The sequence below is a fragment of the Limulus polyphemus genome, unplaced genomic scaffold, assembly GCF_000517525.1.
Source record: "Limulus polyphemus unplaced genomic scaffold, Limulus_polyphemus-2.1.2 Scaffold765, whole genome shotgun sequence".
NCBI classification, from domain to species: Eukaryota; Metazoa; Arthropoda; class Merostomata; order Xiphosura; family Limulidae; genus Limulus; species Limulus polyphemus.
This window is the reverse complement of record NW_013666375.1, coordinates 62,534-83,904: the sequence shown is the minus strand read 5'-3', so window position 1 is coordinate 83,904 and position 21,371 is coordinate 62,534. Positions and strand designations below refer to the sequence as shown.

Genomic DNA, 21,371 nt, shown 5'->3' with positions numbered 1-21,371 from the left:
CACTGAAGTTTCTACACTTACAGAAATTTGAGGAACGAAATACTAGGCATAGCTCATTAACATGTTAACTGCACACTGAAGTTTCTACACTTACAGAAATATGAGGAACGAACTGCCAGGCATAGCTCATTAACATGTTAACTGCACACTGAAGTTTCTACACTTACAGACATCTGAGGAACGAACTGCTAGGCATAGCTCATTAACATGTTAACTGCACACTGAAGTTTCTACACTTACAGACATCTGAGGAACGAACTGCTAAGCATAATTCATCAACATGTCTCCGAAAAATCCTCTTCAAGACTTTAGTAATTTCATCTTTTAGATCCACTGCGATATCGGTGTTGTGGAATTCGGTTACGGCACTTTCATAACGATAGAAACAGATATTGGTAAATGAGTGCTGTTTGTAATCAAAATAAGTTTTCAACTCTTCATAACAATTGCACAGTCGCAGTAGTTAGCTTTCGACAGTTCTCAAAATAAACAACTGGCCATTAGTGATTAAAATGATAAATATATTCATCTCAAGAAAATGCAGTCAAATATTCAGTTTATGACTCTTATACATTAACTATACGAACAAAGAAAGAACCAAGTTGTCCAGATCAAAGTAGAGATATTTCATAGTAGCAAAATTATACACAAAATATGCAACTGTTAATATACGTAGAAAATACTCAATTTCTCGCTTACCTGGCACATGCTTTTCTTAGTATCTCAGTATCTTGAGAACTGAAATGTAATGTAAAACATATTCTTATTTGTTATCATCATAAATATGTATAACTTCAATTAACAGTGTATTTATTTATTTATTATCATTTTTCCATAGTTGCCAAGCAACCTGGTTTTCTCAGGTAAATACAATGAAAAGGACAATATTAATTATTAGTCTTCATTCAGGTTAGTACAGATTGTCATTCCAAACTTGTGTGACACTCTACCCAGCATGATTTGCGAAGAAGTTCACTGAGCCTAGAGAGGCTTAAACAATCGGGTATTAGATATTCAAAATCTACAAAACAACCCAAACAGTTTAAAGTGCTGTTGGAGAGAGACAAGTGTTCATTTGTTTGGATTGGGAAGACTAACAGAAATAATCTTTCTAACAAATTGTTCTCCGGTGGGACAGTGGTAAGTCTACGGACTTACAACGCTAAAATACGGGGTTCGATTTCCCGCGGTGGGCACAGCAGATAATCCAATGTAGCTTTGTTCTAAAAAAACAAACCAAATAGTCTCAGCAGATTTACAGTTACGTTACTGTAGTTAATATGGCTATGTGTGAAGGGGCACCATCATGATGTTCATGAATGTGGACACTTCAGAAAGATAGGATACAAAGATAGTACACCCTCATCAGGAGTGTTCGCCACCACTTTGTTTGACGTAAAGTCGTCGTCACTTGAATTCTGGACACTTTAAAAAGATAAGATGCACAGAAAGTACATCTTCATCAGAAGTGTTCGGTACCACTTTGTTTGATGTAAAGCCGTCGTCACTTGAATTCTGGACACTTTAGAAAGATAGGATGCATAGCTAGTACATCCTCATCAGGAGTGTTCGGTACTTTGATGTAAAGCCGTCGTCACTTGAATTCTAAAGTCGGTCGCTAATTTTGTGGTATAATGAGAATCGTATAACCAGTTTTGAAATGATGTCCGAATATTGGTTTGGAGGAGTTTTGTTTGTTTGTTGTTGAGCATAAAGTCACGCAATAAACTGCTTGTGCTCTGCTTTCTGTGGCTATCGAAACCCGATTTTTAGCGTTATAAGCCCCCAGACTTACCGCTGAGCCATCTGGTGGTAGGTCGGAAAAACGTGCAAGCGAACAATGCGACTGTGAATCTTCTAATTGGATGGTACGGTTAGAGCTCAATCATTCGCATTGTATGTAAGATCGAAACGTAAAATATCTGGAAACTTAAATGATCTCTGGTCATAAACGTACATGTTCCAAGGACCATGCTGAAGATCTTGGGTTATCAGACCGATACTTTGATACAGCAGAATAATGCTCCTTATCACAAGACCTTGGACTAAGCGCTAGTGTTGCTTAAGTCCTGCTCTCCACATGGTTCGGCGATAAGCTTGAGGGCTCATGAGGCTAAAAATATGGATTCGCTACCCACAATGCATGCAGCTGAAAATGTTTGTTGTTAGGCACAAAGATACACAATGGGCTATCTGTGTTCTGCCCACCACGGGTATCGAAACCCGATTTTTAGCGTTATAAGTCAGCGGACATTCCGCTGTGGCACACAGCTCAAACAAAGCTTACTCTAGACCAAAGAACTTCGTGTCCAAAGATTCAACAAATTGGTAAAATAATACATACCATCAACATATTATGATAATGAATAATGTTCTATGGTGAAAACAAATTACATCTAAGGCTTTGTTTGAAATTAATCTGTCATTATCAGTTATTTGATTTGGTAAAAGGTTAATATGTCTGCAAAAAAAGAAAAGAAATCTACACATAAGATGTGAAAAAAGTTCTATTAAAAACTCTCAATACATGTTGATGCATTTATCAATTTCCAATACTCGCATCATGGTTAAAATGTTATTTTTAAAATCTCTTCAGTATGTAAAGTATCACCACACAAAATACTGAATATTGATACATTTTAGAGGTAAAATCAATTCGGAAAGGAAAGTGAGGGTTAACTACCTGATGGCCTTTTGGATATCACCAATGCATTGCCTTAAAATCGGATGACTCGCTAAATGACGATTATATGCGGCAGTAGACAATACAAAACCCTCAGGAACCTGGAACTAAATAAAAAATACAGAATTAAGCGATTTCTTGACACAAAATCCCCTGCTCTAAATCAAGTAGACAAAAATGTATCGAATAAAAATATCAAAAAATTTAGTTCCAACGTAAACTTTATTTATTATTATTACAGTCTCCTGATGGGTCAACGGTAAGTTTACGGACTTACAACACGAAAGATTCGGGGCTCAGTTCCCCGCGGTGTACAGTGCAGCTAGCCCAATGTGTAGCTTTGGACTAAGAATATAAAAATAATTTAATAAACAAACCCTTGGGTGATACTGTAACTCAATAAATCGAAAACTATGTGTTATCCGATGGTGTTGCCTTTATTTATACTTTTCTACATAATATTTCGGGTTTAGATAGCCTGGTAGTTAGGGCGCTCGACTCGCAATCTGTGGGTTCGAATCCCTGTCAACCGTGGGGGTGTTATGATGTGACGATCATTCCCATTATTCGTTGGTAAAAGGGTAACCCAAGAATTGGCGGTGGGTGATGTTTACTATCACTGCTAAATTAGGGACGGCTAGCGCAGATAGGCTTCGCGTAGCTGCGAGTGAAATTCAAAACAACCCAAAGTCTAATATTTCATGAAGAAGATATGTCAAAATTTTAATATATCTTTTATTTTTTTTGTGTGGAAGCAGTGTACAAAAGAAATGTGCATAAAAATACATATACGCTTACAGCTACCCATCACTTGTATATTTCCATCAGGATGTCTAAGGTCCACCACTTGGTGATATTGTTAACCACTTGAGTGTTAAGGATGCCTGATAAAGAGCAAGTCTAAATTACTAAAGGAGCGACTAATCAGCGAGTGTTCAATAATTCTGTTGAATAGTATAAAATATCTGTGCATCAAAAGCCTGTTGAATCATCCCTGTGTTGATTATTTGTTCTCGTATCTAATACAATTTATCAAACCATTATATATGTTGATTTAACTGACAAAAACTGATCTTGAAATTAAACAGATCTCGAGATATGAATAACAATAAATTTATCTCATTAATACAGCTCTATTTAGTACGAAATCTGAGAAGTATTTCTAGAGCCTTGAATGCTTTCTTTCTTTTTGGATGTTGTTGAACAACAGTAGGAACCAAAGTTTGCTGCAAATATTAATTGGAGTTGGTAAAATACTTTACTTATATGGTATAATGCATAGTAGGCGATAATACCTCTTCATAGTGTGCGTGTCCACAAGACCTAAACCTCCGCCCTTAAGTTGTCATCAGTCGATTTTCCAAACACCTCAGTTGCGGTTGTGGTTTCAGTTTCAAACAATAATGGCAATACATTTTTGCATAATATCAGTTTCCTTCCTATGTTCATAGTATTGGATTGAGCAAAATATTTAAAAGCTGACATAATCTAGATTTAAAACACTAACCTGCAAGCATTCTTCTTTAAGCTGCATCAAACATGCCACCGATGTTCCTTTTCCTCCAGCTACTGAAATGTTTTGACATAGCTTGTCTGTGAGATCTAACACTAAAGGCATTTTCTTGCTCTGGATAATATCTGGAAATGAATGAAATGGTAAGAGTAACAGAATAATTTAACAACAACAACAAAAAACTTCAATACTTTACTCTTACTACACAGCAGAGCCAGGAGTAGCCTACTTAGCGTGCTGGACTGAGAATTGAAGGTCTAAGGTTCACGACTCGACTCTGCTAAATACGTTCTGCACTTTCAGTTATGAGCCCCCCCCCCCAGTGGCACAGCAGTATGTTTGCGGACTTTCAACGCCTGAAATCGGGTTTCGATACCCGTGGTGGGCAGAGCGCAGATAGCCCATTGTGTAGCTTTGTGCTTAATTCCAAACGAACAAATCAGCTGTGACTGTGTTCTTCGGTTCATATCCTGGCAACGCCCTAGTGGTGACAGGCTGCATTTCCCTTGATGAGTAACTCAAAATTAAGAATGGCTATATCTGAACCTAGGAGGCCTCTCGAGTTCTTCAGATTAGCACATTTTTTTAATATGATGTCGTTCAAGTTAAACATACCAAATACTATAACATACTTTCATTCCAGCACGACAGTAGCGAGTGGTTCTAGCTTCCTAGGTCAAGATTTCCCAAACCGTGGATCAGGGTCACAAATTCCATTTTTACAATAAACAGAAAGTCACTTAATCTTTACATTAAACGTAAATTTTATTATGATAGCCCATCAGTCTTCACACACAAGCGACTACAGTATTACGCACTGAAGCAGACACAACCATCCCATTAATAACAGTTAAGTTACCTTTAATGTCTTAATAATTTTGGTATAATATATTATACTAATAACTTGCGATCAAAGTAAATTATGAACTTAAAGCGAAACTAAATAGCAATCTGACCATCGGTACAGTTAATTAAACGTACGTTTCTTACTTATAAATGACCCCTCAAACTGAAAAACAAACGAATTACAAACCAACTGAAAAATCGACCTGGAGTGAAACATTGGCCACCTACCGACAAATACGATACAGACAATATTTTGGTCCCACATTTTTTATTGTTATAACACAGATGCCATAAATCAAAGTGTAATGGTCTTCACATCCCCCTCTATGTTATTTCGGTTTTAAAAGTAATCGTGTTCCGGGATAAATACATCCTGCTTCTCAGGTTTCTGCATACGCTTGACAACAACAATAACTTGCTTAACATCAATTATGTTGCTGCTGACAAACTGTACAATGTAAAACCATAAGTGGGCTAACTATTTGAGAACTGCAAGAAGTACACACATCATTCAAGAATATTTTCACTAATGAGTTACTTATGAAATTAAAAGATTCACTTCTTTTCATACGATATATCCCATTGAAAAAAAAACACAACAACAATCAGTTATATTTATCAAAGAAGCTGAAAGAAGAATGTTTGGATGATGGGGATCCTCATCCTTCCATTTTCTTAGCTGTTAGCTTTTAAATGTAAAGGGAGTGAAGATGCACATGTGCTAACTACCATTCATAATGAAAGTACAAGAAGAGTCATCAGGAGAAAGTGAAGCGGCCACCGAATTGACAAACCAGTAGGACCTTGTGACTACAACCATTAATTGGATGGCTTTGATCACACTGATACAGCTACAACAGGTTTGAAGAAAACGTATGAAGTGGTAAAAGAAGTTAGCAATACTAAACAGTTTCATTATATACCAGAAAGCTGGAGGCAACAAGAATTTTCTGAAATTCCAAAAATGATGGGTTTTACGGAATTGTTATTTGAAGAACAAGAAATGCATGTAGTTAATGTACATATAGAAAATTTGATGAGACTGAAAGATAGATTTTTATAGCACCATTACCTCAAACAGAAGACAAAGAAGAGGGGTTGTATCTGTTTCAAGAAAAACAAAGTGACTATTACTGCCTTAAGTATCAGGGGAAAGAGACCCAAAAATAAAGGGGGAGGGGAATATCGTGATAAGAAAAATTAGGGAAACCATGTTTTACCATACATAAACTAAACATATTTATATAAACTCATTAGAATATTCGTATGCAAAAGAGAATTATTCTTTTATGTTTTTTCTGTATTTATGTAAACTGATTTATTTCAGTCTAATAGAGTTAATGATAAATTGTATTATTAGCTCATCAAAATTATTTTACGAATAATAACATTTCACAAAATTATGTATTTCTTAAAATATTATAAACAAGAGTTTATTAGGTTCAAGCTATTTAATAGAAAATAATTTAGGATTGTCAGGTTATTTTTGTTTGAATACTTTTGAGACTCATAACGTAGTTTAAAAAATGATGACAAGAAAGTTGAAAAATACATTTAATTTTCTAGATTATTTTTGTTTGAATATTTTTAGCCTCATAATGTAGCTTAGAAAATGACACCAAAATGTTGAAAACAAATTATTGTTCTTAGGCTATTTCTGTTTGAATATATATTTTTAGGTGATAATGTAGCTTAGAAAATGAAAAAAAATTTTCTTAAAAATAAATTATTGTTCTTAGGCTATTTCTGTTTAAATATTTGAGGTGATAATGTAGCTTAGAAAATGAAGAAAACATAAAATAAATTATTGTTCTTAGGCTTTTCTGTTTGAATATTTGAAGTGATAATGTAGCTTATAAAATGAAGAAAATTTCTTAAAAATAAATTATTGTTCTTATGCTATTTCTGTTTAAATAATTTTTGAGGTGATAATGTAGCTTAGAAAATGACGAAAAATTTTCTTAAAGATAAATTATTGTTCTTAGGCTATTTATGTTTAAATATTTTGTAGGTGATAATGTAGCTTAGAAAATAGAGAAAAATACTTAAAAATAAATTATTGTTCTTAGGCTATTTCTGTTTGAATATTTTTGAGGTGATAATGTAGCTTAGAAAATGACGAAAAATGTTCTTAAAAATAAATTATTGTTCTTAGGCTATTTCTGTTTAAATATTTTTGAGGTGATAATGTAGCTTAGAAAATGACGAAAAATGTTCTTAAAAATAAATTATTGTTCTTAGGCTATTTCTGTTTAAATATTTTTGAGGTGATAATGTAGCTTAGAAAATGACGAAAAATTTCTTAAAGAATAAATTATTGTTCTTAGGCTATTTATGTTTAAATATTTTTGAGGTGATAATGTAGCTTAGAAAATGAAGAAAAAATTTCTTAAAGATAAATTATTGTTCTTAGGCTATTTCTGTTTGAATATTTTTGAGGTGATAATGTAGCTTAGAAAATGACAAAATATTAAAAAAAATCTTAGACTATTTCTGTTTGAATATTTTTGAGACTCATAAAATAGTTTAGAAACTGACAATAAAATTAAATACAGTGAGTCTGTCACATCTTAAGTTTGTCTTCATAAAAAACTTTCAGTGGAGAATTGGAATCGAAAATCAACGAACTAATAGTGTTGGTAAACTTTGTGTATTTTGCGCTATTGTTTTTTGATATCCTCCCAAAAATGTCGAAAATGTATTACGTAAAAACAAAAGTATTCCAATAATGATGTTGTTTATATTTGAGGTAAATTAATCTTTATATGTATATAAAAGATTAAGGCTTTTTAAATAATATAACGAATCTTCGTTCGACTTTTGGTTCTAATGTCTACCATATTTTATGTTTTCGTTACTGAAATTGTCTATTCTAACAATGATGCTATTTCAGTTATTAACAGAGTAGCATAAAATAAAGAAGCTCTTACCTGATTCCATTAAGAAACGTTTTTTCATGCTCGTTGTTTCTCTTTTTGGTGTTTCGTTTCTAATAAAAGAAAAAGTTCTAAAATTCTAGATTGGTGTTTCGTTTCTATTAAAAAAAAGTTCTAAATTTCGTTTCTAATAAAAGAAAAAGTTCTAAAATTCTAGATTGATGTTCGTTACTATTAAAAGAAAAAGTTCTAAAATTCTAGATTGGTGTTCGTTACTATTAAAAGAAAAAGTTCTAAAATTCTAGATTGGTGTTTCGTTTTTATTAAAAGAAAAGTTCTAAAATTCAAGATTGGTGTTCGTTTCTATTAAAAGAAAAAGTTCTAAAATTCTAGATTGGTATTCGTTTCTGTTAAAAGAAAAAGTTCTAAAATTCTAGATTGGTGTTTCGTTTCTATTAAAAGAAAAAGTTCTAAAATTCTAGATTGGTGTTCGTTACTATTAAAAGAAAAAGTTCTAAAATTCTAGATTGGTGTTCGTTTCTATTAAAAGAAAAAGTTCTAAAATTCTAGATTGGTGTTCGTTTCTATTAAAAGAAAAAGTTCTAAAATTCTAGATTAGTGTTTCGTTTCTATTAAAAGAAAACTAGATTGGTGTTTCGTTTCTATAAAAAGAAAAAGTTATAAAAAATCTAGAAACGTTGCTGGAAATCCATCTTTTGCTCAATTAAAGATATATAATCACAACTATACATAACATACCTTTGTCCAAGCTGCACGATGCCCTGACCGGTTTGACCATCTATTGATAAAACTGCTGATCTTAAAAATTGGCAATACTCCCACTGAGGACCATTGAATTCTTTGAGACTCATATCTCCTGGTTTCACTTTTATCTGGTACCGTTTCCCATCTGAAAATAGCGATCGGTAATCTAATAATAGTCACTGTTTAAATTGTTTTAGATCTCAACTTCTTTCTTGGCGAACAGACACTTGATAACTGTAACAACAAGTTTCATACAATAATATTAACCTATTAAATATATTAATATTGGAGCAAGTAACGTCTGAACTCAGAAAACACTGGAATAAAGACTACGTTTTAAAGCACATTACACACTGCGGACTAACTAGCTAGAAACAGCTATCGACCAAATCTGCACTAGTTTAGAATTAGTTGTTTAGATTAGAACAAAAAAGCAATACATATTATATTTTATCCATAGTAATAATATTTAATATTAACAACGTATAACCATTTGCTCGCGCTATTAATCAAATATATTGTTCTTAACCTAATATTGCCTTACCTGCACAACAATTAACAATCCATTGTTGACTGAACTCAGCAGACGATGGAAGAGAAAGATCACAGTCTTCTAGAGGGCACACTTTTCGGCTTGGAAGTACAATATAGCCGCAATGGATACTGTGACATTAGAATAATTTCAATACCTAACATTTTAAAAGTTTTAATATAACGTTTGATAAACCTCTGCATTTCTAATATATGTAGAATAATTCAAATAATTCCTATTTATAATAGATTCTAGAGCAATACATGATTTTGTGCGATAATTATTAAAACCTTTTTTATCACTTATCAACAATCACTTTGTTTTATTCAGTTTGATAAAATTTATGAACCTTTCTCATAATGAAAATAAATTACTTACCTCAATATAACCCAGCTATTAAATTTGTTGGTATATATACTCTCTTAGCCCCCCCAGTGACACAGCGGTATGTCTGCGGACTTACAACGCTAGAAACCGGGTTTCGATACCCGTGATGGGCAGAGCACAGATAGCCCTTGTGTAGCTTTGTGCGTAATTAAAAACAAACAAACAAACAATATATACTCTCCATAAATATGAAAGTAATCATGAAACTTAATTAATCGTGCAGCAATCAATAATGAAACTGGACTTTTAATGAAGAACTTTGCTACTCTTCTTAAAGTCTGCTGTGACAGGTAAGACCCTGGTTTCCAACAACCTGGTGTGAAATAAAAACCTCTGGTGGTTTCCAACTACCTGGTGTGAAATGAAAGCCTCTGGTGGTTTCTGACAATATTGTGTGAAATACACGCCCTTGGTGGTTTTTTTGTCAGAAACCGTACGGGACTTGCATTTTACACAAGGTTGTCAGAATCCAGCAGGGGTTTGCATTTCACACAAGGTTGTCTAGCATGAAATGGAAATCGTGGATGGTTTCTCCAGACGAGTAAAAAGAAATTAAGGTTTTGAAATAGCTTTTGTTGTAGCTTATTTATTACTTAGTTTTAGATTTTTGATTTAAATCAGGCTGGGTTTTTCCCTATATTTTCTGTACTCTAATAATGAATTGATCTTATTCCATGCTATAGTACTTGCTTAGTCATTTTTATTTGTTCGAGTTTTTTTTTTTTACAATTTTTGTTATGTTGGCTGAGGTTTTTAGATTTGGTGGATAGTGAATTAGATTGTATTTTGTGCTTTGTTACATCATTTAAAGATTGCATCTCTTGTTTTTCTTTGTTGATTTAACGCAAGTTTGTTTCAAACAAGTTTTACACGTCGTAGTTTCTTGTTCGTTGAAATGTAATCCCATACTCAAATATATAACATAAAGTGCTGTGGTCACGATTTGTGAATAACGTAAAGTTTCGTATTCACTTTCTCTGTTTCATCTTATAATCATTTCTTGTCAGTTCTTTGTTTCTTAATGTTTGGAGTTTTTTTTTTACCTGAAGATTTTAGTTCATTTGTACAAACTACAACTTGTACGTTTATTATAATTCTTCAGTAACAAGTATGAGCTTGAAATAAGCCACAGCAGTTTTGATTATGACCTACTAAATCTATAAAGAGGAAAAACCCCTAAATGATCAAGATTCGAGTATATTAGTAAAATCCTCACCACTAAGAATATTCCACCAGACAATTTGTGGACTTCAAACTTTTGGACAGGCCTTAGAGAAGTCCTATGAAAGTAAAGAGTAGACCACTTGATCAAAATCAAATCTACCTCTAGAGAGTACTTCAAGAGTCTGCAATTAAATCTTAAGACTTTTCTCGAATAGGTACATATACATATGTACATAGGTACAAAAAAACTCGAATAGGTACATATACAGGTACCTATCAGATCTTTCCAAAGTCACTTAAACCTATCAAAAAGGTTTAATGTCGCAAGGATATTGGAAACTTGTCAAGATAAGAATTGTTGAAAACTTATCTGCAGGTCTACCTAGAATTCATGCTGTTGAATCGGATCCAAACCTAACACCTTAACCTTTTTAAAGCATCTCCAGCATAAGTGGCATAGCCCTATGCTGCTTCAACTAATGTATGGACTGTCTTTTGGTTGCTAAATAGAATATTTTTGTTTCCAGTATAAAAATATGTATAATTGTGAGAATAAAATATGATTATTATATATATATATATTTAATGTTCTTTATTTTTGATGATTTAGTTCAGGTCTCTTCTTTTGCTTTCCACTGTACTGAAAGAGAATATTTTGAATCATGATTCAGTTGCTATTGAAGTGCTATAATTATATCTGGCGTGTTTTAGGGATACCACTTAATAACGTGTAAAGTTTAATATCTATAATTTTCGCTCGTATATCTTCAATTCCTATCTTTGTTTTCAATTACTCACAGTATTGTCTAGTGAGTAAATTTTCACTTAAGTGTAGAAGAGTGCGTGATTATCTATGCCTATTCAATAGGTAAATTAAAGGTTTTATGTATTAGACATGTTTGACAGAGTGCCTACGTTTTGTTTTTCATGTTCCAGGTATTGATGTTGCATACTTATGATTCGTATTTCGGTCATTTGAATGTGAACAAACGTGTTCATGAGACAAAAAAGGTGAAAAAATGTATTAATAAGAAATGATAATGTGAACATGTGTGTTCATCAGAGATGATAATGTGAACATGTGTGTTCATCAGAGATGATAATGTGAACATATGTGTTCATCAGAGATGATAATGTGAACATGTGTGTTCATCAGAGATGATAATGTGAACATATGTGTTCATCAGAGATGATAATGTGAACATGTGTGTTCATCAGAGATGATAATGTGAACATGTGTGTTTATCAGAGATGATAATGTGAATATGTATGTTCATCAGAGATGATAATGTGAACATATGTGTTCATCAGAGATGATAATGTGAACATGTGTGTTCATCAGAGATGATAATGTGAACATGTGTGTTCATCAGAGAGAGAGAGGGGGAATTAGGGATTTAAACACGAATATAAGTTGAATAAAAATGTGTTATTTCCATTAGCTTTAACAGAATCATCTGTGAGTATTAAATAAGAGCCACTAAACAAAGACAACTTTAATGAATTTATTAATATCACTTGGATACAGATGTCAAGACCTGGTATGTGCTTATGCATGAAGGTATCTTTCCTGCAACGCCTAGTCGGTCATAGAACTGATATTAAAGCTAATATCCCACATCTCAAACTAAATATAACAGAATTTGTGTACAATTATTTTTTGTGTTTTAAGTTTCAAACCTATAATAAGTTTTGTGTGTTTTGGTTCTTTAGTACTACTTGTTTAGTGCTAGTTATTTCTCCTTGAGCTATCGCTCTCAACCTTCTGCTTGTCGCCGTATTATAATGTTTAGTACTAGTTATTTCTCCTTGAACTATCTATCTCAACCTTTTGCTTGTCGCCAGTATTATAATGTTTAGTACTAGTTATTTCTCCTTGAGCTATCTATCTCAACTTTCTGCTTGTCGCCAGTATTATAATGTTTAGTACTAGTTATTTCTACTTGCGCTATCTATGTACTAAACATTATAATACTGGCGACAAGCAGAAAGTTGAGAAGTTATTTCTACTTGCGCTATCTATCTAAATCCTTCTGCTTGTCGCCAGTATTATAATGTTTAGTACTAGTTATTTCTCCTTGAGCTATCTATCTCAATCTTCTGCTTGTCGCCGGTATTACAAGTTATACTGAAGTGTACGTTTTCATTTCGCTGAATGGTTAGATATTTCAGGTTTTTACTGAAAACGAATAGTAAAATTATTATACTACAATTAGCTTAGTGGTGGTTAGCCTGGGGTAATAATTTTGTACAATTATAATTTATTGTGCTAATTTTGTTTATTTATATCCAGTCTGGACTTATTAATGAAATTAAACATTTGATGTAATGTTTTGTTGGGGTAAAGTCTGTGAGTAACCGTACTTCTGTTTGCTGTTTTTATTCTCAAAGTCTGTGGACCAATAAGGCATACTGTCATTATATATGAACCAATAAGAATTTTTTGAGCTATAAGAACTGCAGCAGGCGAAACATGTGAACAAAATGTGAGTGACAAGAAAAAAAAGAGCTATTTGTGAGAAAATACAGTGGAAATATGTATTTGATCATTTAAGAGATTTGAGCTTTTGATACAACCCAATGCAATGATTGTTTTGTCACGGTAGTAAGTTTGTTTAGTTTACTTAGTTTCTAGAGTTTGAATCAATTTTAACTTTGCACATTTTAGTGTAGCTTCATGATTGTTTTTTTATTTTAACTAATTATGAAACGGAATTTGTTTATCTTTCTTACTTTATTATATCCAGTTTTTTTAAGTTAATGGCGTGTATTAAATAAACTGAATTTGTTAACTGAAGGTTTAATTACGTAAGTTGCGTCCTTTATAATAACTGTACCGAAAGAAGCTCGAGTACTTACTGAGTAGATAGTCCAGGAATCGGGAGAAGGCCTACATTAAACACCATACCATCCTGTAGAACGAAATAAGCAATACTTTAGAAGTACATATTTAGAACCAGATGCTACTTCGCAATAAAAGTACCTGTAGCTATCCATATCAAATTGATATCGAAGTATTCTTGATTATATCATTACACGTGATTTTTACTGACATTTAATTGGCAATACTCCTTTTGTGTTCATAATTAAAAGGAAAGTTGATATTTACTGTTTCTTCTGAGAAACGTTGTAACATATAAAAACGTGCAATCACAGAGGACTATAAATATCCGTATGAGGGATGTTTAAGGTTCTAAATGTTGAGAAACAGGGTAAGTTACTGGTATACAATTCTTGTCTCGATTTGAAAATATTTCGTCAAGGTATTCCGTAATAATCACCTGACATTCGTAACACGTGAAAACGTAACTGTAGCTTAAATTATATACATTAATGGTCAAACTTTTAAATCAAATTATGAATTTTTGGGATTAAAAGACATTCAAAATCGAAAAAAAACTTCTGTTTGTCAGAGGGCGTTATGGTCGACATATGTTAGAACTGGCTCGACATAGAACATAACTAGAGGGACACTCATTACAGCACATACCATCGTCACGCAGCGTTGATCATATTCGACGCTCAAAAAATACGAAAACGTATACGTATGTCCGTCGTTATTTTTTGGAAGGACAATAAGGAATGATATTCTACAGATTTCCACCAAGTTTCATCAAAATTCGATCATTTTTGACTGAGTTATAGACTAAATATATTGTGAAAATCGGACCCATTTTGACAGATCGGAAATTTTTTTCTCGTGACCTTGCTATGACCTTGATCCTCCAAAAACTAATAACTTCTAAGTTGGGTCATGTTCCAAATATATACCGACTTTCGTCCAAATCCATTCAATTGATTTTGAGAAATCTTGCTGACAAACACACAAACAGACACAGGGGTGAAACATAACCTCCATCCACCTTCGCTGGCGGAGGTAATTATAAAGTTTAACCGTAAGTATACTGAAAAATAAATATTTTCCTTAAACTTCTGTGACCAACTCCTTCCTAGCTTGTGTCTCTTGCATGATGTAACAGTATGTTTATCAACTGTTTCGTCCTTTAAGTCTGATTTCCTAACCAATATCTATAATAGTGTGTTTATTAACTGTTTCGTCCTTTAAGTCTGACTTCCTAACCAATATCTATAACAGTGTGTTTATCAACTGTTTCGTCCTTTAAGTCTGATTTCCTAACCAATATCTATAACAGTGTGTTTATTAACTGTTTCGTCCTTTAAGTCTGACTTCCTAACCAATATCTATAACAGTGTGTTTATCAACTGTTTCGTCTATTAAGTCTGACTTCCTAACCAATATCTATAACAGTGTGTTTATTAACTGTTTCGTCCTTTAAGTCTGACTTCCTAACCAATATCTATAACAGTGTGTTTATCAACTGTTTCGTCCTTTAAGTGTGACTTTCTAACCAATATCTATAACAGTGTGTTTATTAACTGTTTTGTCCTTTAAGTCTGACTTCCTAACCAATATCTATAACAGTGTGTTTATCAACTGTTTCGTCCTTTAAGTGTGTTATAGATATTGGTTAGGAAGTCAGACTTAAAGGACGAAACAGTTGATAAACACACTGTTATAGATATTGGTTAGGAAGTCATTGAAATTGTTTAAACAAAACGTTGGCTACATTTTCACACTATTTTAACTAGTTCAAGCACTGTTCCACTTTATTATTACATTATGTTGCTGAGTATCTCTACCTCCGTGTGGTCCATTAATATTAAATTCTGGTTAACAACACGCTACTTACAGAACTAAAAATACATCCTGTATCGAGCACAACTAGTTGCATATATTGTACAAACTATCTTGCTTATAATGATTAAAATGTATTGGATCGATACCATCATGACATGAATTACAGTGTATTGCTTTTAAGAAAGTAGTAAACGAGAAGAATTTTGATTGAAAGCTTTACCTCCATATATCCGTACATACGTAAGTATCGGTCATATTGTGTCCAGTCTTCTATGCCTGTAAAATGAAATGAACAAGGTTACCATGCTGAAACATTTGTGTGTGCTGTTCATTACGTTACCAAAGAATACATCGACGACAAATAACAAGTAATGAATCTGAAATACTGAAACTAAGTAGTTTTACTCAAGTGATATATTATACTAACAGAAACGCCCCCTATGGGCAGCTGTTCGGTCAGGATCTTGGCGAGCTCAACGGTGTGTTTCTCTGTTACCAAACTGCTCCTGACTTCTTCTAACTGTATCTTGGCGATCAATTTGATGAGCTTCTGTATTTCTGGTTTGTTCGTGGCTTCTTATCACTGGATCTTACCTCATAACTTGGTGAACAAGCCTACCTCTTTCTTTCTGTAACTTGCATTCTGACGTTTCATTTTCCTTCTCAAAGTTTCAGACTTTCTCAGTGATAAGTCACATTTCCATTTGACAATTTTTGGCATCGTGATTTTCTGTTTTTTATCACTTTATACTCATAAGTAAATAAATACTTGTGTAACTTACGAAGATCGAGTTACTACAACATTCCCGCAAATTTGTAGGCAACGAACTCCGTACACAGAACAATTCAGTTCATAGCGTACGTTTGTATTCTCCAGCAGAAACATTCTTTTCATCTGAAATTTTACAACGATTCTCTACTAGGAAGACTCACCTTGAAATTCTACATTAAACTCACATTACTACAATTTTTGAAGTTTTATTAAAAAAACTTAGTTTCGTTGCTAACAATAATAATAATTGTAGAAAATTAATGAACATTATTAAAATGTAAAGAAGTACCATTTCTCCATTAAGGAAGATATTTTGGAAATAAAATAAGGTCCTTAATGATGAGAAACCCACTTGAAGTAAAAATGTATAGCAGAGACGGCTGGTATTAAAAACGTTAATTAAAATAAAGTATAAGAACAACGTCTTTGTTATTCTTTGCTAGATTGTTTAGGCAGAGTATTCATGATGAAACTTTGTAGAATGAACGGCAACTGCCTGAAGACGAAAGGCGGAAGACTTTTGAAACGGGGTCCTCTACGCTTGTGTCTCTACAACAGGCAGTCGCCGTCCATTCTACAAAGTTTCAACGTCTTTGTTAACCTGAAGATGACATAAGAAGGTCGAAACGTGGTTCTTATAATTTATTTTTTATTACAATTTTTAATACCTATACCAGCCGTCTCTACTTTACAAAATAAGGTCCTATTATTTGTTTAATTTTAGTGAGGGTCTATTTTATAACATATTTCATTTTGATGCGATATATAGCCGTTATTGACTTATTGTTTAATAAAATAGTCGACATATTCATTAAACAAACTTTTTCTATAAGAAATCCATTTGTAATAAAACTTTGTTCGGAACTTCTCCTTATGATGTTGAAAAATCATGAGAATTTCATTCAAATCGGACTTAAGCTGTGGGAGGAGTTTTGCGGACAGACGGACATTAGCCTTATATATATATATATTTGCAATAATAAAATAAAAACAATCACAAAGTATGATAACAGAGGATTGCGAAAGTGTCTTCTTTTCAAAATTCCTAAATTTCGAACACACTTTGTTCTACAATAACTACTTATTCATTAAACTTGCTGATCAGAGAATTTTTTCCTGTTAGTTATTTGATAAGGTAACAATAACCAAAATGCCTGCCCTATATGCTCCACAATATTATTCTGTTAGTTACCTAGTAAATAAGATAAAAGTCACCAATATTCCCGACCTTTACTCCCCCTAGGATCAATTCTCCTGTTAGTTATTTAGTAAGTAACAGTCACCAATATTCCTGGCATTTACTCTCCTAGGATCAATTCTCCTGTTAGTTATTTAGTAAGTAACAGGCACCAAGCTTCCTGACCTTTACTCCCCCTAGGATCAATTATCCTGTTAGTTATTTAGTAACAGTCACCAATATTCCTGGCCTTTACTCCCCCTAGAATCAATTCTCCTGTTAGTTATTTAGTAAGTAACAGTCACCAATATTCCTGGCCTTTACTCTCCTAGGATCAATTCTCCTGTTAGTTATTTAGTAAGTAACAGTCACCAAGCTTCCCGACCTTTACGCCCCATAGAGTCAATTATCCTGATAGTTATTTAGTAGATTAGGTAACAGTCACAAACCTTCCTGGCCTTTACTCCCCATAGAATCAGTTCCCCTGATAGTTATTTAGTAGGTAAGGTAATAGTCACCAAAATGCCTGTCCTTTACGCCTCACAGGATTAATTCTACTGTTAGGTATTAAATAAGCAATGTAATAATCACCAAAATGCCTGGCCTTTACGCCCCACAGGATCAACTCTTCGTCTCCTTGGTCGTCCACATTAATTATTCCTTTCCACTGACCCCACTGTTCATAACGATCGAGAGTATCTGAAATCCTGGAGGGTGAAAAACAAATTAGAGTATTAAACTTTACAGTTAGTTCAACCAAACACACCACTGTGAAGATGCAGAAAAAGCTCCGTACTTTCTCTACCCTGTTAACGAGAGTCCAAGTAAAAACAGATTAAGGGTCCTTGGTGGTGAAAAGGTTAGGAACCGCTGCTCTAGATACTTCTGGCAATTTCCATGGCTCAGTATGGATTTCTCTATAAATAGAACACCTTTTATTCGCAGACATTAATTGTCATGACAGTACGGAAAAAATCCTTGAATTTGCATTATATACTCTAAGGGAAAAAGCTGTACAAACACAGTAGAAAACAACAACAACAAGCATTCCATATATATCTCTACCATTACCTTCGCTTCTGTAGATGTATGAAAATATAAGTTCACAGGTTTGTTTGTTTGTGCCCCCCAAGTGGCACAGCGGTATGTCTGCGGACTGACAATGCTAGAAACCCGGGGTTTCAGCGCTACAAGCTTTCAGACTTACCGCTGAGTCACTGGACAGGGGGCAACTTCAGAGGTCATATAAGGCACTTTTTTTTATTGATGAGCTTACTCCTAAGATGTTTTGCTCAATACAACACAAAAGCAACTACAATATGATTTCTAACACTGTACAGAATTTATGTTGTTGTTTTTTTTTGGGGGGGGGGTTCTCAAATACACCAATTTATGCCTATTTTAAATTTTCTCATATATTATAGTATTAACCATCCAATACACATATAATCAGAAAACACAGGCATGCGAATTTAAATTTCATAAAAGTTGTTTTGGTTTTAATAACGGATTTTCTATAATTCAGCTACGCAGATTTCGAACATAATATTCATTTTTTTCTATCACGTAAGGATTTTTTACAAATCAGGAAGAAAACAAACTCTTATTTAGATCAAATTGTCATTTCGTTTACCACAATGAACATTTTTTACTCTTATGTTTCTTAACAAAAATACAAACAAACTGAAGAAAAGGGAAGAACATTGATGTCAAACGAATATGCGTCCTCATTCATTCTGATTTTTCTTGTGAAATCTACGTCTTTTAGTCTCAAAACTACGTGTTGTGGTCCTTCTTTTATGTATTGAGTCTGGAGCATCTCGTTTCAATGACCAACAGTAATCAGCCATCATGCTGATGTTCCACCTTCCCTGATAACTCCTCTCCATTTCCCTGATGTCTTGATGAAACATTTTCCCTGGTTCTTCACTGACGGCATGGGGATTTTCAGGGAAATAGTCAATATGTGAGTGTAAGAAATGAACTTTGAAGCTCATATTACAACCAAACTCTTTGAATTTATCGAGCTTGTCATTGACAATATTTTCATAATTTGGGTCCTTGTTGGAAGGCCCAAGTCTTTCACCAAATCATTAAGTTCAACTTGTGTGAAAAGTTGTAGCTCACCAGACGTTTCAGGTTGAAAACAACCCCTATCATCATTTCTATTGACATCAGATTCAGAATCGGATGAAACTGTATGAAGAGTCACCTGTGGAGAAGATACAGGTACATCAGGTCCATTAGCAACAGGTCTTATAGAACATTGAAGGTTCGGATACAAAATTTCCTTTTTATTTCGAGTGTTGTAGCCTTGCACGTTACATGAACAAAAATAGCAGTCATCTTTGTGGTTTCTAGGCTCACGTCAGACTATTGGAATTCCAAAAGGTAAAGACTTTTTCTTACATTTAGTCCTTTGTCTCATCTCTTCGACACAAATGGTGCAAACTTTGTGGGAGCCCATGATTTGTCTTGGTCCCCAAGTTTTATTCCAAAATACGCCTATTGTGTTTTTATGACAAAAATCTGTAATGTTTTCCCTTTGTTTCTTTATAACAAATTTACCACAAATATTTTGTTTGTTTGTTTTTAATTATGCACAAAGCTACACAAAGGCTATCTGTGCTCTGCCCACCACGAGTATCGAAACTCCTTATCTAGTATTGTAAGTCCGCATACATACCGCTGTGCCACTGGGGGGCTACCACAAATATAACAGAATATGTATGGGTCATTCACACAACCTCTTGTTGCCATAGCAATGAATAAATAATATTGAAAAAAAAATCATGTCAAAGTGAACGCACAAACAAATACTATCCAGAAATGACACGTCATGTGGCCTGTTAACCGTTTATATACTAGCGGTGTGTTTCTCGCGGGTTCTAGAACGATCGATTAGACTCTCACGTCGCGATTGGTCTAGATAAATCTATAGCCAGTGGTTGTCAACATTTTAAACATAACAAATGTGACCCGATTTCAGTGAAAATTATTCACTTATGTAAAAGTACATATGACGTTTTGTGAGAAATATATACGTGATGGAGAAAAATGGATATAATTTTCAGATTCAGCTTACAGGAAATACGGTAGAACATGCAAAAATGTCAAGAGAATAAAACCATCGTAGGCCTGTTCAATACTTATTAAAGACAACTTACTTATCACAAGTTAGAAATTTCCAGAAAGATTGAGCAGCTGCTTCACTCGTCAGATCAGGCCACATATCCGTCATAAAATCAAAAGGTAAACTTGTTACTGCCCAGCTAGAAACATAAAATAGGAATTTCTGTCTGAATAAGTACTGACAAATTCACTTATTAACATTTTTTGATGTATACTTCATGAAAACTAGAAAAAAAAACGAACTCAATACTTACATAAATGAAAATCTAACGTGAATGTCCTCTTGAGTTTCAGGAAGTCTACTTGACTGTACCTTCCTAAAAACCAAACATAAACACTTGGTTAACAGTAGACATATAGATAGATCAGTTTCTTTTGTTTATAGTTAAACTTGACACTAATGGAATAATTGAAGCAGAATAGTCTCATAAAACAAATTACTATTATAATTTACGTAACTGAACTTATAGACTTTAAATGAGAAATTACACCATTCCCAGAATAAGGTGTTTATTGCCTTGTGACAAAATGCATATATGTACCCTTTTTTTTCTTTAGAAAAATCATTACCATAGTATTTTATATTGTTTGTTATGAATTTCGGGCAAAGCTACATGAGGGCTATCTGCTAAGTTAGCAATGTAAGACTAGAGGAAAGGCAGCTAGTCATCATCACCCATCGCCAACTCTTGGGCTACTCTTTTACCAACGAATAGTGGGATTGACCGTCACATTATAACGCCCCCTGAAAGAGCGAGCATGTTTGGTGGGAAGGGGATTCAAACTCGCGACCCTGAAGACAGTTTTGGGAAAGTGACTGCTCTCCAAAGTAAAAGAAATAAAAAACGATATATGTTATTACCA

The 21,371-nt window shown here is 33.6% G+C and overlaps 1 protein-coding gene across 1 annotated transcript in view; it reads right to left on the bottom strand.

Annotated features, from left to right (window-relative positions):
- The window catches only part of LOC106460401, a 122,238-nt gene that overhangs the window by 58,207 nt on the left and 42,660 nt on the right, over positions 1-21,371 (bottom strand). The window contains exons 5-16 of the mRNA XM_022387115.1: positions 20,762-20,824; positions 20,543-20,647; positions 17,967-18,082; positions 15,647-15,702; positions 13,626-13,678; positions 9,228-9,346; positions 8,678-8,828; positions 7,973-8,031; positions 4,191-4,321; positions 2,684-2,790; positions 700-738; positions 241-368 (exon numbers count right to left, since the gene is read on the bottom strand). Coding sequence (XP_022242823.1) covers positions 241-368; positions 700-738; positions 2,684-2,790; positions 4,191-4,321; positions 7,973-8,031; positions 8,678-8,828; positions 9,228-9,346; positions 13,626-13,678; positions 15,647-15,702; positions 17,967-18,082; positions 20,543-20,647; positions 20,762-20,824 — 1,127 coding nt within the window. The remainder of the gene's footprint in view (positions 1-240; positions 369-699; positions 739-2,683; positions 2,791-4,190; positions 4,322-7,972; positions 8,032-8,677; positions 8,829-9,227; positions 9,347-13,625; positions 13,679-15,646; positions 15,703-17,966; positions 18,083-20,542; positions 20,648-20,761; positions 20,825-21,371) is intronic.